Below are 16487 nucleotides of genomic sequence, written 5' to 3' on the forward strand. Positions count from 1 at the left end.
CGCTGGTGTGAATTCGGTGGATTTGCCACGGTGAGTAGGTCACATGAGCATCCATATCTCACGTCGAGTGGGTAACTCATTAACTGGGTAGGTACCTTAGCCAAGTACCGTACCTTAGTTAACGACAGTAAGGCACGAAGGGTACTGCATGTTCGAGGTAGGTCATGGAGCCTGGGAAACAGGACCACCGATGTCTGGACTGGAAATATCTACAAAAAAAAAGGATGTATACTCTATTGATTGTAACTTGTTTATCGGCTTGGTCATCGAATTGGCTTGCCTAGCCCGTCGGTATTGATCTTGAAGGGCAAATGTGGCTTGGACCAGTCTTCTCATCGTTTTCTTTCAACCCGCTAACCGAACCGACGGATGTAACAATGCTCACGCGGCTTGGACTCGGCATGGAGGGCAATGAGGGGTGCAATCGGGGTAATTGGCTACCGGATCGTGTCATTGGAATGGTGGTGGTGGTGTGATATTCTTGTTCATCGCCTTTGGTTTCTCGCCTCATCAGCAGACACGGCTCTCCTTCCCATTTCCCAAACCAAACCCCAGTTATTGAGCCTGCAATCAAGGTGAAGTGCGGAGACTGCATCTGCGGATGGGGAAAATTACTATGTATAAGCTGCTGTGGAGCTAGGCCTAGAGCTTTGTGCGGGGGATTCTGGGGGTTGAAGGTTTGAACAAGAAACTAGGAAACTCGTCAGAACTCCACAGAAGGGCCGTTAACAACAGCCAGGCTTTGATGCTTGGCGCTTGGCTACTCGATATAGGAGAAGAAAAAAAGACGAAGAAGAAAAAGGGTAAAAGCTCTCGCGGCAGTAGCCTGTTCAACGGTCACATACGCGATGTTTTATTTAGCTGAATGGTCGTGGCTTAGTTGGTGCAAAAAAAAAGGTATTTTAGAACTAGGCTACAAGTAAAGGTACCTAGTTCACCAAATCAGGGCCTCCCCGATCAGCCTAGACCTTAGGTTTACCACTTTGTAAATCAAAGCCCCCGACGACATGTATACCGTACCTACTTGTTACTGACTACACCGAGCAGCCAAGACCCTGGCAGCGGGCTGTTGGAAAAAAAATTTAACGAGGCATGGGAGGCCATGACTGGGCTTGTCACCAAACCACGGTGGGCAACTTGCATGCAATTGCAAGCATGGCCGATTCCAATGGCTTGGTCTCGTTTGGACCTATCATCTCACCCCTTGCGTCTTTTTATCCCGCAATGTCGCCGTTGATGTAGTACCTAGGTAGTTTCCTCAAGCGGCAGGGGGCCATTGAATCTTTTCTGTCTTGGCTGCTCTGGCGGTTGCCCACCAAATGTGGAGTGAACATTAGTTTGCAGCAGAGTGAGTACTACTTACTGGTAGTGAATGGTCTGGCCGAATAGATCGGATGGACCCCCATATGTTATATCAGGCGACCTGCATCCCCATCGAGTCAATTTGTGCGACTTGCCTCGACTTGCTCTATCGCCTCTTGTGTGTGTGTTTTTTTTTCTTTCCCTTTTTTTGGTATTCTTCTTCTAGAAGAAAACCAGCAGCCTATCTCGCCTCAGCATTGACGATATACCACTTAAAGGGCGGAAAACATATTTCAAGTAGCCGACTTTTTTCATCACCAACCGCCACTGTCGAACGTCGCAATCCATCCTCAACTCCCCTCATCCCTCGCCATCATGTTCACTCGTGAATGGTGGGCCAAGCGCCGGCTCAAGGTGCAAGACGATAAGACGACAAAAGCTGCCGAGCTGACATTGCGCCAGTCCATCTTCCCCATCTTCCTCGTCACCATCCTTTTTTTCCTCTGGGGCTTTTCATATGGCCTTCTCGACACCCTGAACAAGCACTTTCAGGATGTTCTCGATATTACGAGGGCAAGATCTGCGGGTCTACAGGCTGCCTATTTCGGGTGAGACGAGTCTTTCTTTCTTTTCGTTTTTTTTTCTTCTCATTTTTTTCCTTTTCCCTTCTCGCGTTTCTCTCCCTTTCTCTTTCCTTAGTTGGACACGCGATTTCCACCCCAATTCCTCCCCCATGTCTCCTCTGATCTCAATGATTGGTCGATGGAAGCAGCTTCCCGCTCCTAGTTCGAGATTTTGCGGGGGAGACAAGAGCGGGACGGATCTGCGGCAGAAACCCAAAAGCCGCCACTAAAGAAGCCCCGTCACAACCACCGTTCGTTGACGCCATGCATGGCACGAGCTGAACGGTTTGGCCGAGACGAAAATGCTTTCTCGTTTTTTGCCGTTGGATCGGATCACATCACATGATGGGATTGGATCGCACAACTACCGACGAATTTGTCCGATTTTGTTTACTGACAACGCTTATTTTATAGTGCCTACCCTCTTGCATCGCTTGGCCATGCAGCGTGGATCCTCCGCCACTACAGCTACAAGGCCGTCTTCATCTGGGGTCTTTTCCTCTACGGTATGTCCTTCAGAGTCACGTGCACCCCCTGTCAAACACTCACGAATTGGCGTCAGGTCAAAACGCTAACCCGGTACACAACCCAATAGGAGTCGGAGCCCTGCTATGTATTCCCGCCATCCTGGGCCGGTCGTTTGCCGGCTTCTGTATGGGCATCTTCATCATCGGTAACGGCCTCGGCTCCCTTGAGACAGCAGCAAACCCCTTCATCACCGTCTGTGGCCCTCCCCGCTACTCGGAGATGCGCATAAACCTGTCCCAGGCTTTCAACGGAATCGGGACTGTCATCGCCCCCGTCATGGGATCTTACGTCTTCTTCCGCGCCCTCGACGACAAGGCCGCCCTGCGAAACGTCCAATGGGTCTACCTCGCCATCGCCTGCTTCGTCTTCTCCCTTGCCGTCGTCTTCCTCCTCAGCGACATCCCCGAGATTACCGATGCCGACATGGCTCGCCAGGCCGAGGAGACCCACGCAGGTGAGGGCGACCAGCCGTTCAGGAAGCAATACCGCCTCTTCCATGCCGCCTTTGCCCAATTCTGCTACACCGGCGCACAGGTCGCCGTCGCCTCCTTCTTCATCAACTACGCCGTGGAGACCCTCCCTGGCACCGACTCGGCCGTAGGAGCCCAGCTCTTCGCAGGTGGTCAGGCCGCCTTCACTGTAGGGCGCTTCTCCGGCGTCCTCTTTATGCACTATTTCAAGCCGCGTCTCGTCTTTGGCGGCTACCTGGCCTCGGTCTGCGTCTTCCTGATCCCCGCAATTGTCTTGCGTGGCAACGCTGCCATTGCCATGTTATTCATTGTTCTCTTCTTCGAATCTATCTGCTTCCCCACCATCGTCGCCCTGGGCATGCGCGGACTGGGTCGCCACTCGAAGCGCGGTTCCGGACTGATCGTCGGTGGTGTGCTCGGCGGCGCCGTCGTCCCGCCCCTGACTGGTGCTGTGGCTGACATTCACAGCACCCCGACCGCCATGGTCGTGCCCCTGGCTTTTATGATCGCCGCCATGACGTATGCTGTCGCCGTCAACTTCCACCCCTGGTACCGTGACACGGCCGATGCCTTCACCGCTGCGGAGATTGGCATCAAGCCGAGGACCGATGGCGAAGAGGCACTTGAGAAGGGTGTGGTTCATGACCACGATGAGAAGCGGACGGAGGAGAAGAGGGTCGAGGCCGCTATGGCTAACCCTCTATGATGACATTTTGAATGTCCAAATGGTGAAAATGGTGAAAATGTTGATTTGATGGTTGTGTTATATCACCAAGATGATTCCCATTCGTATACATGTCGGTATATTTGAGCTAAAGCTAGTTAAAGGCCTATTGTTGATTGCAGGCGAATGTAGACCTATAGATACATACTACCTTGACATGACGAGATCTAGTCTTTTATTGGCAATAGTTGGTTGTGTCCGTAGAAGCCTTGAATGTGGCTGAGCATTTCGCAATCCGTTTAGTATATACGTTGTCCAAGACAGTCACGCCAAATACTTCAGATAAGTAAAAGGTGAAGAATTAAACATCCGAAAAAAAAACATCAACACCATTGTAGTGACCAAGTTACAGTACCCTATAGATATTCACGTGGGTTTTGCTAATTTAGCCTATCATGGAATACATACCCAACTTTTCGTATTACACTTGACCAAAAGTGTGAACGGTTTTAGAGCCATCTGCGTGTCAACATCGGACCCAAGTCCTATCAACGGCCAAGCGTCACTTCCGACGGGGTCTAACAAGATACTTTGTAGTTGCAGAGACGGCCAAGGAACCAAAATGCGATGATGAGACGACGTTGGAGTCACTCTGCGCTCGAAGTAGGGGGTGGCTTGCTTTTTTCGGTTTATTCTTCTCGAATGAGTCGGATCTCTAGCTCTCCCCTCGACACCATTTTGGAGCAATGATCTGAGCTGAACCTTGATCCCAAAAAAAAAGACACATGTAAATGCTATAGTTGTGTGTTGCTTCACGCCCGGAACCTGAAGCCAAAATCCTAGCATCACTCGGGAGGGTCGAATATGTAGATAAAGACATTGTTTCATTCTTCTTTCATTCATCCTTCTTCTTTTCCTATTCCCTTCTAATAAGAACTTGATCTACTATCCATGGCACGCATGCAAAGGCATAGCTACCGCATCGCCATTGGGCTTCGCGGCTAATTGGGAGCAGAGTCTCTTGTCGATGCAAAACATTGACCGCTTTCTGTTCTTTTTTTGTGTCCTGGTTAGTGGCAATAATTCTTTTTGCTCCCACGTTCTACCGCATGAATGTTGGACATATCCTAAGAAGGCTGTTCAACCAGTCATGGCTTCGCGAGACAGCTGTAGGTAAGTTTTCTTTTGCATCAAAGCGTATGCAATAGCTTTGCCAAGCAGCGAGGGGCCAAGAGAACTCTTCAGTGGCGGGATGGAATATTGTGCGCATCATTGGACCTCCTGCGGCGAGTAGTAGAGTTCGCCTGTCCTGAACTGTTCGTGATGCTTTGGCACCAACCTTGTCTTTTGACGATGCTTTCACTGTACCTTCGCCAATACCTTGTATTTTTACCCTTTTGGATACCGAATTGTAGAGTCGAATATACATCAACGAGAATATGTATGAACTTAGTACAGTGTTGTTGACACCCAATGTGCCGTCGGTAGCTATGGAACTGGGAGCCCCGGAGGTTGACACTACCAGCTAGTCTAGTCTCAACGGCGTATGCCTAGTAATACACGGTCACAAAGCTCTCACAAACGGGAACATGACGGCGGACGGGAAGGGCTGTTCATCATAAGTCTATTCCTCGTGGGTATGTGCCTGAGGTCTCGGTATCCCTCTCGTAGCTTCAGCATCGTGAAGTCTCCTCATTTTTACCAGAAAGCTTTGAATTTTGATTCCCCGAATGCCATGCTCAGATACAACACCGGTTGACCCTAAAAACAAGTGGGAGGGAAAAAAGCGCGAAAAGATGGGAATTAAAAATCCTTTCCCAGTTGTGCAACCGCGCCACGCCGCATTTCCATAACCGTCGCCCCAAGAGAGAAAATGCATTGTTCGTCTGTGATGGCCGAGTAGTTCTTCTTTTGCTACCGACCGTCAAAACCCAACAAGAAACAATGCAATGTGCCGAAACAGCCCTGTCCCGTCCGTATCCATCAGTCCCTTTCGTCAAAAAAGATGATCCGCTTATGCGGCGGTGAGGGCCTTGCGGACGCGAGCGCCACGCTGCCTTGATGTAAGGTGCTCGTTGCGGTCGGTAACAGCGTCAGACTTCTCAACAGCCTCCTCCTGCTCCGTCAGGATGAGCTCGATGTGGCAGGGGCAAGACATGTAAGGGTTGATCTGCATATGAGGTCAGTTGTGGTCCTCCACTTGGCAATCATTATCGGGGGCTACGTACACGACCGTGGGCACGGTACGTCCGGCGGCGCTGCTTGGGGGCCTGGTTGACCTGGATGTGCTTGACAACGAGGTTGCCAGTGTCGAGGCCCTTGGCGTCGGCGTTGGCCTCAGCGTTCTTCAGGAGACCGAGGAGAAACTCGGCCGACTTGGTGGGCCAGCGGGCCTTGGAGACACCGAACTGCTTGCCTATTCGTGATGGGCGAGGTCAGTATATTGCCCCTTTCCCAAGTCCATCCAGACTTGCTGGTCCGTCATATCTCCGGGATGAATACATCCTCCAGGTCTGCTCAAATGAGTAGCCACGGAGTTCATCCACAGAGAGTCAAGGCCCCATAGTTATAGTCGAGTTCAGCTTTTTGTCGTACCTTGGGCGCAGCGACCGGTGCTGCCGGCGTACCGGCGCATGGGGACAGCCTCCTTCTTCTCCTGGACGTTCTCAAGGAACTTGACGGCGCGGTGCAGCTTCCAGCCGTTGATGGCCTGAGCGGTCTCGCGGGTGTTCTTGAAAGAAACACGCAGGTACGAGCCGCGGGCGCGGGCCGACTTGGCCGTCTCAATCTCGGTAGCTCCGTATCGGACCTATTTATCGAAAAACATGACAGACAGCGTCAGCAATCTGCTCTGTCAAAGGCTTTGGCTTTTATTTTATTTTATATCGTCGGTTCGTCGTTTGTTGCGTTGTGTCGTCGTTGCCCCTCGTCTGCCGTTTGCCCACCAAACCAAACATCACACTGAGAGTTTTCCACCTTTTTCTTGACGCAGCAGTTGGCCCTGCTTCAACAGCATCCGGGGGGCAATCGACGGCACATATTGAAAGCTTCGACGAATTCGGCGGCGGGAGAGAGCAGGCGGCAATAAAGTCGTACGTACCATCTTTGCTGTTTGGGTTAGTGACTGATTGACGGCTTTCGAATGGGCATGCAAATGTAGATGGGTTCGCGATGTTGTCGTTCTTTGGGAGGGCAGTTGACTTTTCGCACGATTGGGAGGCGGACCCGCTTGCTCGATCCCGCCCGCCAAAAAACCTAGGGCTGAGCAACCCTACGGTGAAATCGAAAATTCTCGGACCGGATTTTGTTGATTCCGAAGGAGGGGGTCAAGCTCCACCAAAAAGTTCAGGATGTGGGGCAACAACTGGATCTCCTCCAGCTTCGATGCAGCCGAAAAAATTTGTCCCAAGTGAAGCTTCGGAAGAGAAAAAAAAAAAATAACTGGAGCTCCTACGAAATTTTACGAAAGCTGCCTGCTTAAACCACGAATTGCTTCACGCCGCAATTCTCTGGCAGCATTTCAACGCGGTGCTTCCAATCAATTCTGTTCTGAGAAACATACATTTTATTTAGAAACAAGATGGCATTCACACCCAGGGGTCGCGGCGCTCCTCGTGGCGGCGGTGGCTTCCGAGGCGGCGATCGCGGTGGACGCGGTGGTGGTGGCCGTGGAGGTGGCAGCTTCCGCGGTGGTGACCGTGGTGGACGTGGAGGTTAGTCAATTACCGGCACAGTCTCGCGCTTGCTCTTTGGGATCGGAATCGGAGCATCCTGCTGCCTCTCAGCGGGCTTATCTACTGTGGTGCCCAGCGCGCAATGCTCACAAAAGCTTCTCAAACAGGTGGTCGTGGAGGTCCTCGCGGAGGACGCGGAGGTCCCGCAAGGGGAGGACGCGGTGGTGGCCGTGGTGGCAAGCCCGGTGCTGCTGGTGGAAAGAAGGTCATAGTTGTGAGTACATTTTGTTTCTCCGAGCTGAATTGCGACTTTCTTCCGCTAGATATAGCGTCGCCGTTCGACTCGACCTCACAATCTTCCAAGTCACAAAGTCCTGACCTTTGATTCACTATCTTCAGGAGCCTCACCGTCACAAGGGTGTCTTTGTCGCCCGTGGTGGCAAGGAGGATCTGCTTGCAACTATCAACCTTGTCCCTGGCGAGTCCGTCTACGGCGAGAAGCGCATTGCCGTCGAGAACAGCAACAAGGGCGACGACGACACACCCGCAACCAAGACCGAGTACCGCATCTGGAACCCCTTCCGTAGTAAGCTGGCAGCTGGTATCCTCGGCGGTATGGACAACATCTTCATGAAGCCCGGCGCCAAGGTTCTGTACTTGGGTGCTGCTTCCGGTACCTCGGTCTCCCACGTCGCCGACCTTGTCGGTCCCACCGGCAACGTCTACGCTGTCGAGTTCAGCCACAGGTCTGGTCGTGATCTGATCAACATGGCCACCAAGAGGACCAACGTCATCCCCATTGTTGAGGATGCACGTCACCCCCTCAAGTACCGCATGGTCGTGCCCATGGTCGACTGCATTTTTGCCGACGTTGCCCAGCCTGACCAGGCCCGTATCGTTGCCCTGAACGCCAGCTTGTTCCTCAAGAAGGGCGGTGGCACCTGTATCTCCATCAAGGCCAACTGCATCGACAGCACGGCCCCCGCAGAGGAGGTTTTCGCCTCAGAAGTCGAGAAGTTGAGGGCAGAGAAGTTCTTCCCCAAGGAGCAGCTGACACTCGGTAAGAATGATCCAAAGCATTTTGCACTGATTGCTGTCTACAATTACTGACATTTCCTGCCGTACAGAGCCGTACGAGCGTGACCACGCCATGGTTACGGCTGTTTACCAGCAGAGGGAATTTATCGAATGATTGTGACGAATGGCTGTGAAAGAAAAGAAAAGAAAATACCACGGTTTCCCTGCATCATCTTGAGCCACACTCTGTTCATATATCCTCCTTTCTTCATTGGGGTCATCTTGATGAGGTGTTTCGACGGTTTGGTTGTTAGTCTCGCTTAATCTGTGTTGTTAGTTTTTGGCTTCAGGGGAAGGCGTACCAGGCGTTTTCTGGGATATTCAACTACATACTTGAACTCTGAAACTCCGCGTCCGATTCTCTTTTTCAGTTGTCACAAGGTATTGGAGTTTTCCACCCATCTGCATTGAACTTAATGATCCACTTGCCGGGAAGTTTGCGCGTCATCTGCAGATACAACACCGGTCCCGCCGTGCATAATTTCTTTTCCCCCTTGTTTTTGTTTTTCTTTTCTTTCACACTTTTTTTCTCTTCTTTGTCATCTTGCACCCGGTCGGTATTTTATGTTGTAAAAAAGCGTCATGATATTCACGCCAGTGCCAAGGGACATAGCAGTATGGATTCAACATGTCCCTTGAGGTCAACTAACTTTGCTATCCTGGCAACATCTCAAAAGAACTTATAAAAGTCGTTTCTGGTAGCTATTTTTCACAAAGAGGCCGTCGTCATCATCAACCCTTGTGTGCTCGGGCGGTATAAGAAGCTTTGAAGTCAAGGAAACAAAGAGACAAAGAATACAAGATAGTCTGAAAGTTGGGTGAATTGCGTAAAGTAAGTCCATATTCATGGACCGCCTGTCAAATAAACGTTGATTGGGTTCCCAAAGTCATGTATAACCTGCTTCCCCGTCCCTTGTTCAGGAGACGGGGGGTAAGCTGAGGCCAAATGCAATCACGACAGGCTCCTGTCGCGATGCAAACGTATCGAGGAAGACATTCGCAAGGGCTTTTTATCTTCCCTTGCCTCGTTCTTTGGAGTGCTTAGAGGTCTTGCCTCTAGCCCCGTCCAAGATGGAGTAGACGGCCGGTTGCACGACGTTCTCCAACTCGTCCTGGCTGATGAAGCCGATGAAGAGGGCCTTGACGTTGTGCTGCACCGTGCACAGCATCGAGTAGTTGACTCGCGATTCGCCCATCAGGTCCTGTTGTCCAGGCTCCATGTACACCCGCACCGGGTCGTAGCCGAGCTGTGGCTCGTTCTTGAGCGGCTCGGGCGGCACCTCGCCGCTGTAAACCATGCCGTGTCGGTGGGGCTTCAATCCCTTCTTCTTGCAGCCCTGCTTGCCATAGGTAAAGATTGGTCTGTTCCGAAATAGGGGGGTTCGTCATGTTCAGCGAAAACTCGGCACAAGCATTTCAAAGCTGGAGTGGTACTAACACGCAGTAGGACTGGTTGTCCGCGTTCCCAACGATTATGAAGCGACGAGTCGAGACGTGGATCGATTTCCCCTTCTCCTCTGCTTGCACAACAGTGGTGTAACGTGACGAGGTCCCCATGGGCTCGGGCCACAAAGTCTTGAACACCTGGAGACCAAAAGCCAGGTCAGCTTATCATAACCATTCATTAGCTGTCATAGGTACAGAATCCAAGTTCTTACATTCCCAGGTACGAAGTACACCGAATCATGAGTTTTAAATCCTGATCCTATATGTTGATAAAGTCAGCACCTCCTGGGGTTAGACCATCGGAACTGGGGGAGTGTGAGAGAGGGTTTCTGACGAGTGTCTTTAATGCGAGGTTGTATCGCTGCCGAAAGTCTAGGCCCTTTGGGAGCATTGGCTAGAATGTCAACTTCTGGAGTATACTCGGTATGCTCGCCTTGGTAGGTATCGGTCGCTGCAGTCGATGACTCTCCAACTTGGTCCAGCGAGTAGTAGTCTCTCTTGCTAGCCTCCACTGTATCCTCGTACATCTCATAGTGGTCCCCATAGTCATTTGCCTCCCCGAACGTCACCTGTTTAGCTGGTTTGGTAGAGATTTCGACTGAGGTTCCTGTTAATGTTCTGTCTCTGCATGGGGAATAGTCATGAGCAACTTCACTCACATCCGGCGGACTCTTCATACCCGTACTCATCCTCTACCCCAGCTGTCTGCTTGTTCTTCCCCTTACTCGTGTATCCATATTGGTTATCATGAACCTCATCTGCAATGCCGTGGATTAGATAAAAGAGCAAGAATACGAGGAGAGAAAACTAGTCGAATTAAGCTGAGGAATCATAGCTAACATCAATGCTTACCTTCCTGGGCCTCGGTTCCGTCTGCATTTTCGGTGGAGGTTTCATTGGTTATCGTCAGATCTGATAGAGCCGCGGTGGCTTCGTGAGCACCCGCATCAGGGGTCTCCTCACACTCATACGACGTTGACAGTCCTTCATCCTTGGAATGCTTGGTGCGAGGTGTCGTTGCTTGCTCGTCCATATGGTGCTCATTGTAGTTGCCAGGGTGGGGCTCATAAGTATTGTTTGCATATTCTTCTTCTTCATATTGGTGGCTGTGGTCAAGGGTTCGTTCGTCGTAGTCGAACCCTGGCAGATAGCCCCAAGTTAGTCAACCGCATGGTTTATTGGCTCAGACCTGGTCAAATGTGAAGCGGTGCTACCACATACCGGGCTCAGCCTCGTTGCTATACAACGAATGTTCGCGCTTGTCACTATTCCGTTTACTTTTAGACTTGGCTCGAGAAGCCATGTTGGTTACACGTAGATCTAGAGGTTGTTGATTGGCGAAGTGATCGTGTAACAGGCATGCAGTGCACTTGTGTGTGCAAGAGGGTAAGCTATCACCAGCTGATGAAGGTATGTCTGGCAAGGCAGTGGTGAGAAGAAATGCGGAGCATAACGTTGAGTCTGGAGAGGCTGGCGGAAGTCAAGGCTCTCTTTAAGCTCATCGGAACACAGCAGAGCATCTTTCTAGTCAAGGTGTTACGGGGGCACTATGTAGAGTAGAATATGAGGCTCTGCGGCGCAATAGGAGCATAAAACCAGCCAAGTTGGAGTACACCCGGGACAAAGGAGACAGCGGGATGCAAGCATATTGAAGCAAGACGTATGACTGGACAGAGATGGTCATCTTCCAGTCGATATACAACCCCCCCCCCCCCCCCCCCCCCAGATGCACCAGCTAAGCGCCAACCCATTTGCTGAAGGGTGTCAAAGAGATAACGAGGGTGGGCTGCATTCCCGGAAGAGTGGACGAGGAAGACAAGATGGTTTCTTTCTGTATTTGGCAAGGAGCTGAGAATGAAACTGCATGCAGTCAGTGGTGGTGTCCATCGGCGCGTTGACGTGGTCAACGAAACGGCCATACTTGGTGATATGCCTCAGGCGGCTCTGAAATCCCGGACGGGACCAACCTGAATTTTGGAACCTAGAGATTGGACAGAGCCTTTTTGGGGGACCTATCTGAATCCAAGTGTGGAGGAACGGAACGGCGGCATCGATTAGAAAAGACTGTGTGGGGAGTGGTCCAAAAGAGTCAGCAGACCATCAATTGCAAGTTTGGGTGGGTGGCACGGCTGGCAGAAGGTGTGGGAGAAAGGAACATCCAGCATCAAACAAAGACGTTTAGACATCCAAGGCAGAGTTACACACACAGATACACACACACAAAAAAGCCATCTCGATACAATCTATACCTACCTCATGGAGGGTGGATTGAATAGGTGACTGGGCCGAAATTTGCAATCACCCAGGAATGAAATTATGGCTTGTGTTACAGTTGAAGCGAATCATGTCCTCGGAGCAAATAATTCCAGCCGTTGCAACCATCATCTCGGGGCACCAATCCCCTTCATTTGCGAGCCAACGTCATGCTCAGCGATGTGGCATACCATGTTCGGGAGGACAGCCTGTTGAGATGGCGGTAGATAATCAATGCAGCGACAAAACGGGACTTGACTTGTTGCAGTCATATGGAGAGATATGATTTGTTGAATGCCGAAAAAAAAAAAAAAAAACGACTGTGGTTGATAGGCAGCTTTCTACCGAAGGTTGCTTTTGTGGTGACGATATCTCAACAGCTGGAGCGATATTGCAAGCAAAGGCAAGGAAGTTTAGGGAAGGTAGGGGTGGATAGGCTGCGTGCCGCTGAAGTGCAACCCCTGTCTGTCATAAATCACAATCGGCCCAGCCCATCAAGCCCGATCGGTCCACAAAACATCCGGAGGCAGAAATCCACTTGCCGTGCGTGCCCCACTACCTCCTTCCCTTCTTGGGCTCCGAGCCAGTCTCTTATGTTCTCTTTCGTTGTCGGCATGTTGGCACGCTGTCATTCTTGGATCATTTGCCAACCTTTACTGTGATTTTCCATCGTTTACACAGATACATACAGACTAGGCAGCACGAATATAACCAAATTTTCTTTTGGACAATCGAGCCATCACGCTAAACGCTTTACTTACACTGGTCGTTTGTCTGAGCCCACCCACGCTGTTTGGTTACACCACATCAGCCTTTGATTCGTCTCCGACGGAATCTTGCATCATTCTGTCTTCGTTTCTTTTTTATTTTCTTTTTTTAATTTTTTTTGTTCAGGCACCCAATCAATACATGCTACCTACTTTTTGTTCAAGAACGGGCTTCTGGAAGACGCCGCCCTCCACCACCTTCAATCCCCACTTGACTTGACTTGACTTAACTTCCATATAGCACCTCTTGGGCGACACCATGGAGGCTCGCAAGAATATCAAGCGAGCCCCCATGCTGAGCTTTACCGCTACCCACAACGTTGGAGAGAACCCCGAGGATGTTATCACTCTTGGATTGCGTCGGGGGTTTGATCCCTCAACTGTTGCTGCTCGGATATTTCACTCCGTCAAACCACTTTCGAATCCTTCCGGGTCATCATTATCATCGTCGTCGTCGTCATCACCATCACTGTCTTCTAATGATCACATAGATGCAGTTGCGGTGCACAAAACAAGAAATAGGGTGGGAGATGCTGACAAGAGCGCCCGGCAAGGCCCCGTTTCATCTTCAGCTTCGGAAAAGTCTGCTGGTCTTAGTGAATCTTCTCCAAATTCGACATCCCTTTCGGGGGACATCCACGAGAACGACGAAAGAGACGGAGACCAACAGGATGCTATGGCCAAGAAGTTATGGGAGAAGTTGGCTGCTCACCGCAGAACTAGAGCTAAGCTGAGAAAGAAGAAGGAGGTTCTTCGACAGAACCTTAAGACCTCAGAACTCCAAGTCACCCAGGCAGATAACCTCTTCCTGAATCAGGTCCGGAGGGTAGTCTTCCAAGATTCAATAGTACCGACTGCGCATGAACAATCTAAAAGCAAGGATGATCTTCTTACCCTCTTTAATAGCATCCAAGAGGAGCGCTCAAAACACGTTATGCTCCAAAACGACCTTGAGGAACTAGAGGGAGACTTGAGTCGTGAAGAAGTTGACCTGGAGAATGCAGAAGAGGACTTTTTGCAGCAAGTGTACAGGAGTCAGCTCCAGGCTGCAGGAGGATTGATGAGACCCACCACCGAGAAGATTCTACCAAAGAAGGAGACACAGCAGAATCTGCCCTCCAATGCCTCACTCAGGGGCATCAGGGCCGACATCACTGAGGATTACCATCCCCTTTACACTAGGCTCCAGAAAGCCGTAGGCAGAAAAGAGTTGGAAGAAGAAGAGCTTGAGAATCTCACATTGGAGCGAAACCACATCGTCCGCATGGTCACACTAAAGCATCTCATCGCATTGGCGCGGCAACGTCAAGAGCAAGTGGACGATGACACGGTGTTCGAGATCCGCCCCGAAGACACTGAGGTTTTTGAAAAGCAACTAAGGGACCCAAGCAATATCGACATATTGGCACGTAGGTATAATGTTGATGAAGACGATGTGGAATTTCTCAAGAGCTTCGATCGACAGGAAAAGGAAGGCAACCACATTTTGGCGTGTCTCACGGCTGAGATTTGGCACTTGAGATCTTTGTGCATCGCGCGAGGCGCGATGCCAAGGTACCCCTTACCGTCTTTTGCCTATAACATGAACGCAGCTCTGGGTTTGCCCACCGAGCAGGTTGAAGAAGAATTGGAGGACCCCATTTTCAACGGCAGAGCTTTTGTCCCCATCGTTCGACCAGGCTACAGACCCAAGCCTTCGCCCAAGTGGCCTAATGACCCTCTCAGTCTCAGAAACCCAAGATTTTTCCTTCTCCTGTCGGACCCGAAACACATTTTGGAAGAGAAAACCGCTCAAAGGGCATACCAAGATGCAGTACAGATGGCGAAGAAACAACTGCCGCCACATGCCGCCCAAGACGACGCAGCTGTGCGAAAGAACCCCGAGGTACAGCGGTACGGGAAGGAGATCAACATTGAGAATCTGATGCGCAACGCGGACCCTTCCAAGAAGGTCGACTTTATCAATCGCTGGCTGATGCACAAGCTGCGCACCAGCACTGTCGAAATGCTCGTGCTCCTGATGGTGTCCATGACGACCCTCAGTTTGAGAAGGATCACAAACTGGGGAGCCTGGCAAAGTGACATTGCAAGATTCTGGACCAGAGATGGCGCCTTCAACATTCCCGAGGACTTATTTGAAGGGCCCCGCACGTCGACGCTCAGCTCACAGAATGACGGCAGTAGTGCTTCCAGAGCAGCAGACGCCAACGGTGATGTATCAGGTGCGCCTGTTGGTGACACTGCCGCTTCGAGTCGACGAAGCTCTGTTCTGGAACCGCCATCATCTATGCAGAGCGATTTGGGCCAACCACCGAGGGAGCAAGTCGACAGCCAAACAGCTGCTCGTGTCCTGAGCCATCATTCTGTTTAGTGGGCATGTTATTGCAATCTGACTACTTGTGGGCATCCGGCTCTTGCAACTCATCGACATTGGCCGGTCTCATTCTATTCTCGACTGTCCCAATTTCTCAGTTGATGTATCTGATTTCAATCCCGCTAATTTTGTTTATGTCTATCATTTTAAATCTTATTCACTACGCTTTTGGCTTATTTCTTGTCTCTTTCTTTCCCCCTCACTTAAGTGTTCAACATATTTACAGCGTGTTTGGTAGAATTGGAGCATGGCGCAACGTTAGATACCCATACAGCAGTCTTGCAAGGGTAGAATTAGATTTGCGGAAACGGCTAGCTAGATGGTCACTTCACCGGGTATATTGAAATGCAAGGATGTATTGCAGAGCCAGAAGGATACCAAAGTGACCCATCAAGTCATTCAGGCGTGAGGCTCATTCTTCTCAGTTTGCCGAGCACTTCATCTTCAAAAATTGCTAAAGGCACTAAGCCTGACCGGTTAGAGCGGTCTGGTTACACTGCGGCCAATGAAGAGGTGCAGGATGCAGTGCACCATGTGACATCCAACTCATCTATGTTGTGTCACCGCACCAAGGTCTTGTTGGGCACACCACCCAACAAGGCCACGGAGTGACTTCATTTGACAAGGCCTCACCGGTCCTCTCCGGTCTGTAGCCCCAGGACCACCCGCTTCAACATGTGGTTTTCATTGGATATGTCGACCAACAGTGTTGGCGTTGCGGCGTGTCGCTGCTCCCTTGCTGTTGAATGAAGGGGAAAGGCTGCAAAACTCAGACCTGATTGCATTTCTACTCGGTTTAGTCTCGTTTGCCCTCTCAAGCCTCTACAGAATGAAGTTTGTGTTTAAGAGGGGGACTGGTGTTCATAGAGTGGCAAAAACTGTACGAATCTGACTTGAATTCAGCACTCGGGGCGGGCCGAGACGATTTTTCCAACTCCAAAGAGGACGGTGCTGCCCGAACCCAGCGTCTTGTCACTTCTCATATGGCAGGGTTTTTAGGTTTAGGTCCGTAAGACGGGGCGAGGCGCGATTCTCGTCCCACACATATTCGGGCGCGTGGGGGGGAGAATTGTTTTCAGCACACTGCGGGTGTGGATGGGACTAAGCAGTTTTGGCTGCCTTGGATCGCCCTGCTTACTGCGAAGCCAAGTGTGTATATGTATATTTTTGGGGCGCGGGGCTCTGCCTGTTTTTTTTTTTTTTTTTTTTCCAACAAGCATAATCGTTTCTTAATATATTATAATGCGGCTCAAAGAGCTATAAGTGCGGCAGGTAAAAGCTGGCGATAGACCGGTTACCAAAATAAGAG

At 50.7% G+C, this 16487-nt stretch overlaps 6 protein-coding genes across 6 annotated transcripts; 4 read left to right on the forward strand and 2 right to left on the reverse strand.

Moving 5' to 3' along the window:
- Nucleotides 1-1472: 1472 nt before the first annotated feature.
- On the forward strand, nucleotides 1473-3851 carry MGG_09193 (L-fucose-proton symporter). The gene is made up of 3 exons (XM_003709757.1): nucleotides 1473-1910; nucleotides 2340-2431; nucleotides 2521-3851. The coding sequence occupies exons 1-3, from the start codon at nucleotides 1678-1680 to the stop codon at nucleotides 3627-3629; spliced, it is 1434 nt and encodes a 477-aa protein (XP_003709805.1). The 5' UTR covers nucleotides 1473-1677; the 3' UTR covers nucleotides 3630-3851.
- Nucleotides 3852-4696: 845 nt separating this feature from the next.
- On the forward strand, nucleotides 4697-4900 carry MGG_16240 (uncharacterized protein; the record flags this gene model as incomplete). Its single annotated transcript, XM_003709758.1, has 2 exons — nucleotides 4697-4760; nucleotides 4809-4900. The coding sequence occupies 2 exons, from the start codon at nucleotides 4697-4699 to the stop codon at nucleotides 4898-4900; spliced, it is 156 nt and encodes a 51-aa protein (XP_003709806.1).
- A 283-nt stretch (nucleotides 4901-5183) lies between these two features.
- MGG_09194 (60S ribosomal protein L17) lies at nucleotides 5184-6987 on the reverse strand. The gene is made up of 4 exons (XM_003709759.1): nucleotides 6688-6987; nucleotides 6183-6396; nucleotides 5816-6003; nucleotides 5184-5757 (listed from the first exon to the last, which is right to left on the reverse strand). Exons 1-4 carry the CDS (start codon nucleotides 6688-6690, stop codon nucleotides 5602-5604), a joined length of 561 nt encoding a protein of 186 aa, XP_003709807.1. The 5' UTR covers nucleotides 6691-6987; the 3' UTR covers nucleotides 5184-5601.
- A 29-nt stretch (nucleotides 6988-7016) lies between these two features.
- MGG_09195 (rRNA 2'-O-methyltransferase fibrillarin) lies at nucleotides 7017-8794 on the forward strand. Its single transcript, XM_003709760.1, has 4 exons — nucleotides 7017-7300; nucleotides 7429-7535; nucleotides 7661-8321; nucleotides 8389-8794. The coding sequence occupies exons 1-4, from the start codon at nucleotides 7168-7170 to the stop codon at nucleotides 8451-8453; spliced, it is 966 nt and encodes a 321-aa protein (XP_003709808.1). The 5' UTR covers nucleotides 7017-7167; the 3' UTR covers nucleotides 8454-8794.
- Nucleotides 8795-9348: 554 nt separating this feature from the next.
- MGG_09196 (uncharacterized protein) lies at nucleotides 9349-11087 on the reverse strand (the record flags this gene model as incomplete). The annotated part of the gene is made up of 6 exons (XM_003709761.1): nucleotides 9349-9700; nucleotides 9777-9922; nucleotides 10192-10382; nucleotides 10444-10542; nucleotides 10637-10924; nucleotides 11006-11087. The coding sequence occupies 6 exons, from the start codon at nucleotides 11085-11087 to the stop codon at nucleotides 9349-9351; spliced, it is 1158 nt and encodes a 385-aa protein (XP_003709809.1).
- A 1753-nt stretch (nucleotides 11088-12840) lies between these two features.
- On the forward strand, nucleotides 12841-15408 carry MGG_09197 (uncharacterized protein). The gene has a single exon (XM_003709762.1). The coding sequence runs from the start codon at nucleotides 13064-13066 to the stop codon at nucleotides 15173-15175; it is 2112 nt and encodes a 703-aa protein (XP_003709810.1). The 5' UTR covers nucleotides 12841-13063; the 3' UTR covers nucleotides 15176-15408.
- The last annotated feature ends 1079 nt before the right edge of the window (nucleotides 15409-16487 follow it).

The sequence above is a fragment of the Pyricularia oryzae genome, chromosome 1 (genome assembly GCF_000002495.2).
Source record: "Pyricularia oryzae 70-15 chromosome 1, whole genome shotgun sequence".
In the NCBI taxonomy this organism is placed as follows: Eukaryota; Fungi; Ascomycota; class Sordariomycetes; order Magnaporthales; family Pyriculariaceae; genus Pyricularia; species Pyricularia oryzae.

Excerpts from the sequence above, each read along its gene's own strand:
- MGG_09195 (XM_003709760.1), top strand. The coding sequence starts at position 7,168 with ATGGCATTCACACCCAGGGGTCGCGGCGCTCCTCGTGGCGGCGGTGGC. Across the intron at positions 7,301-7,428 it reads TGACCGTGGTGGACGTGGAG|GTGGTCGTGGAGGTCCTCGC; the intron begins GTTAGTCAATTA and ends CTTCTCAAACAG. Across the intron at positions 8,322-8,388 it reads CAAGGAGCAGCTGACACTCG|AGCCGTACGAGCGTGACCAC; the intron begins GTAAGAATGATC and ends CCTGCCGTACAG.
- MGG_09193 (XM_003709757.1), top strand. The coding sequence starts at position 1,678 with ATGTTCACTCGTGAATGGTGGGCCAAGCGCCGGCTCAAGGTGCAAGAC. Across the intron at positions 1,911-2,339 it reads CTACAGGCTGCCTATTTCGG|TGCCTACCCTCTTGCATCGC; the intron begins GTGAGACGAGTC and ends CTTATTTTATAG. Across the intron at positions 2,432-2,520 it reads CTGGGGTCTTTTCCTCTACG|GAGTCGGAGCCCTGCTATGT; the intron begins GTATGTCCTTCA and ends ACAACCCAATAG.
- MGG_09194 (XM_003709759.1), bottom strand. Across the intron at positions 6,004-6,182 it reads CACCGGTCGCTGCGCCCAAG|GCAAGCAGTTCGGTGTCTCC; the intron begins GTACGACAAAAA and ends CATCACGAATAG. Across the intron at positions 5,758-5,815 it reads CGTACCGTGCCCACGGTCGT|ATCAACCCTTACATGTCTTG; the intron begins GTACGTAGCCCC and ends CCTCATATGCAG.
- MGG_09197 (XM_003709762.1), top strand. The coding sequence starts at position 13,064 with ATGGAGGCTCGCAAGAATATCAAGCGAGCCCCCATGCTGAGCTTTACC.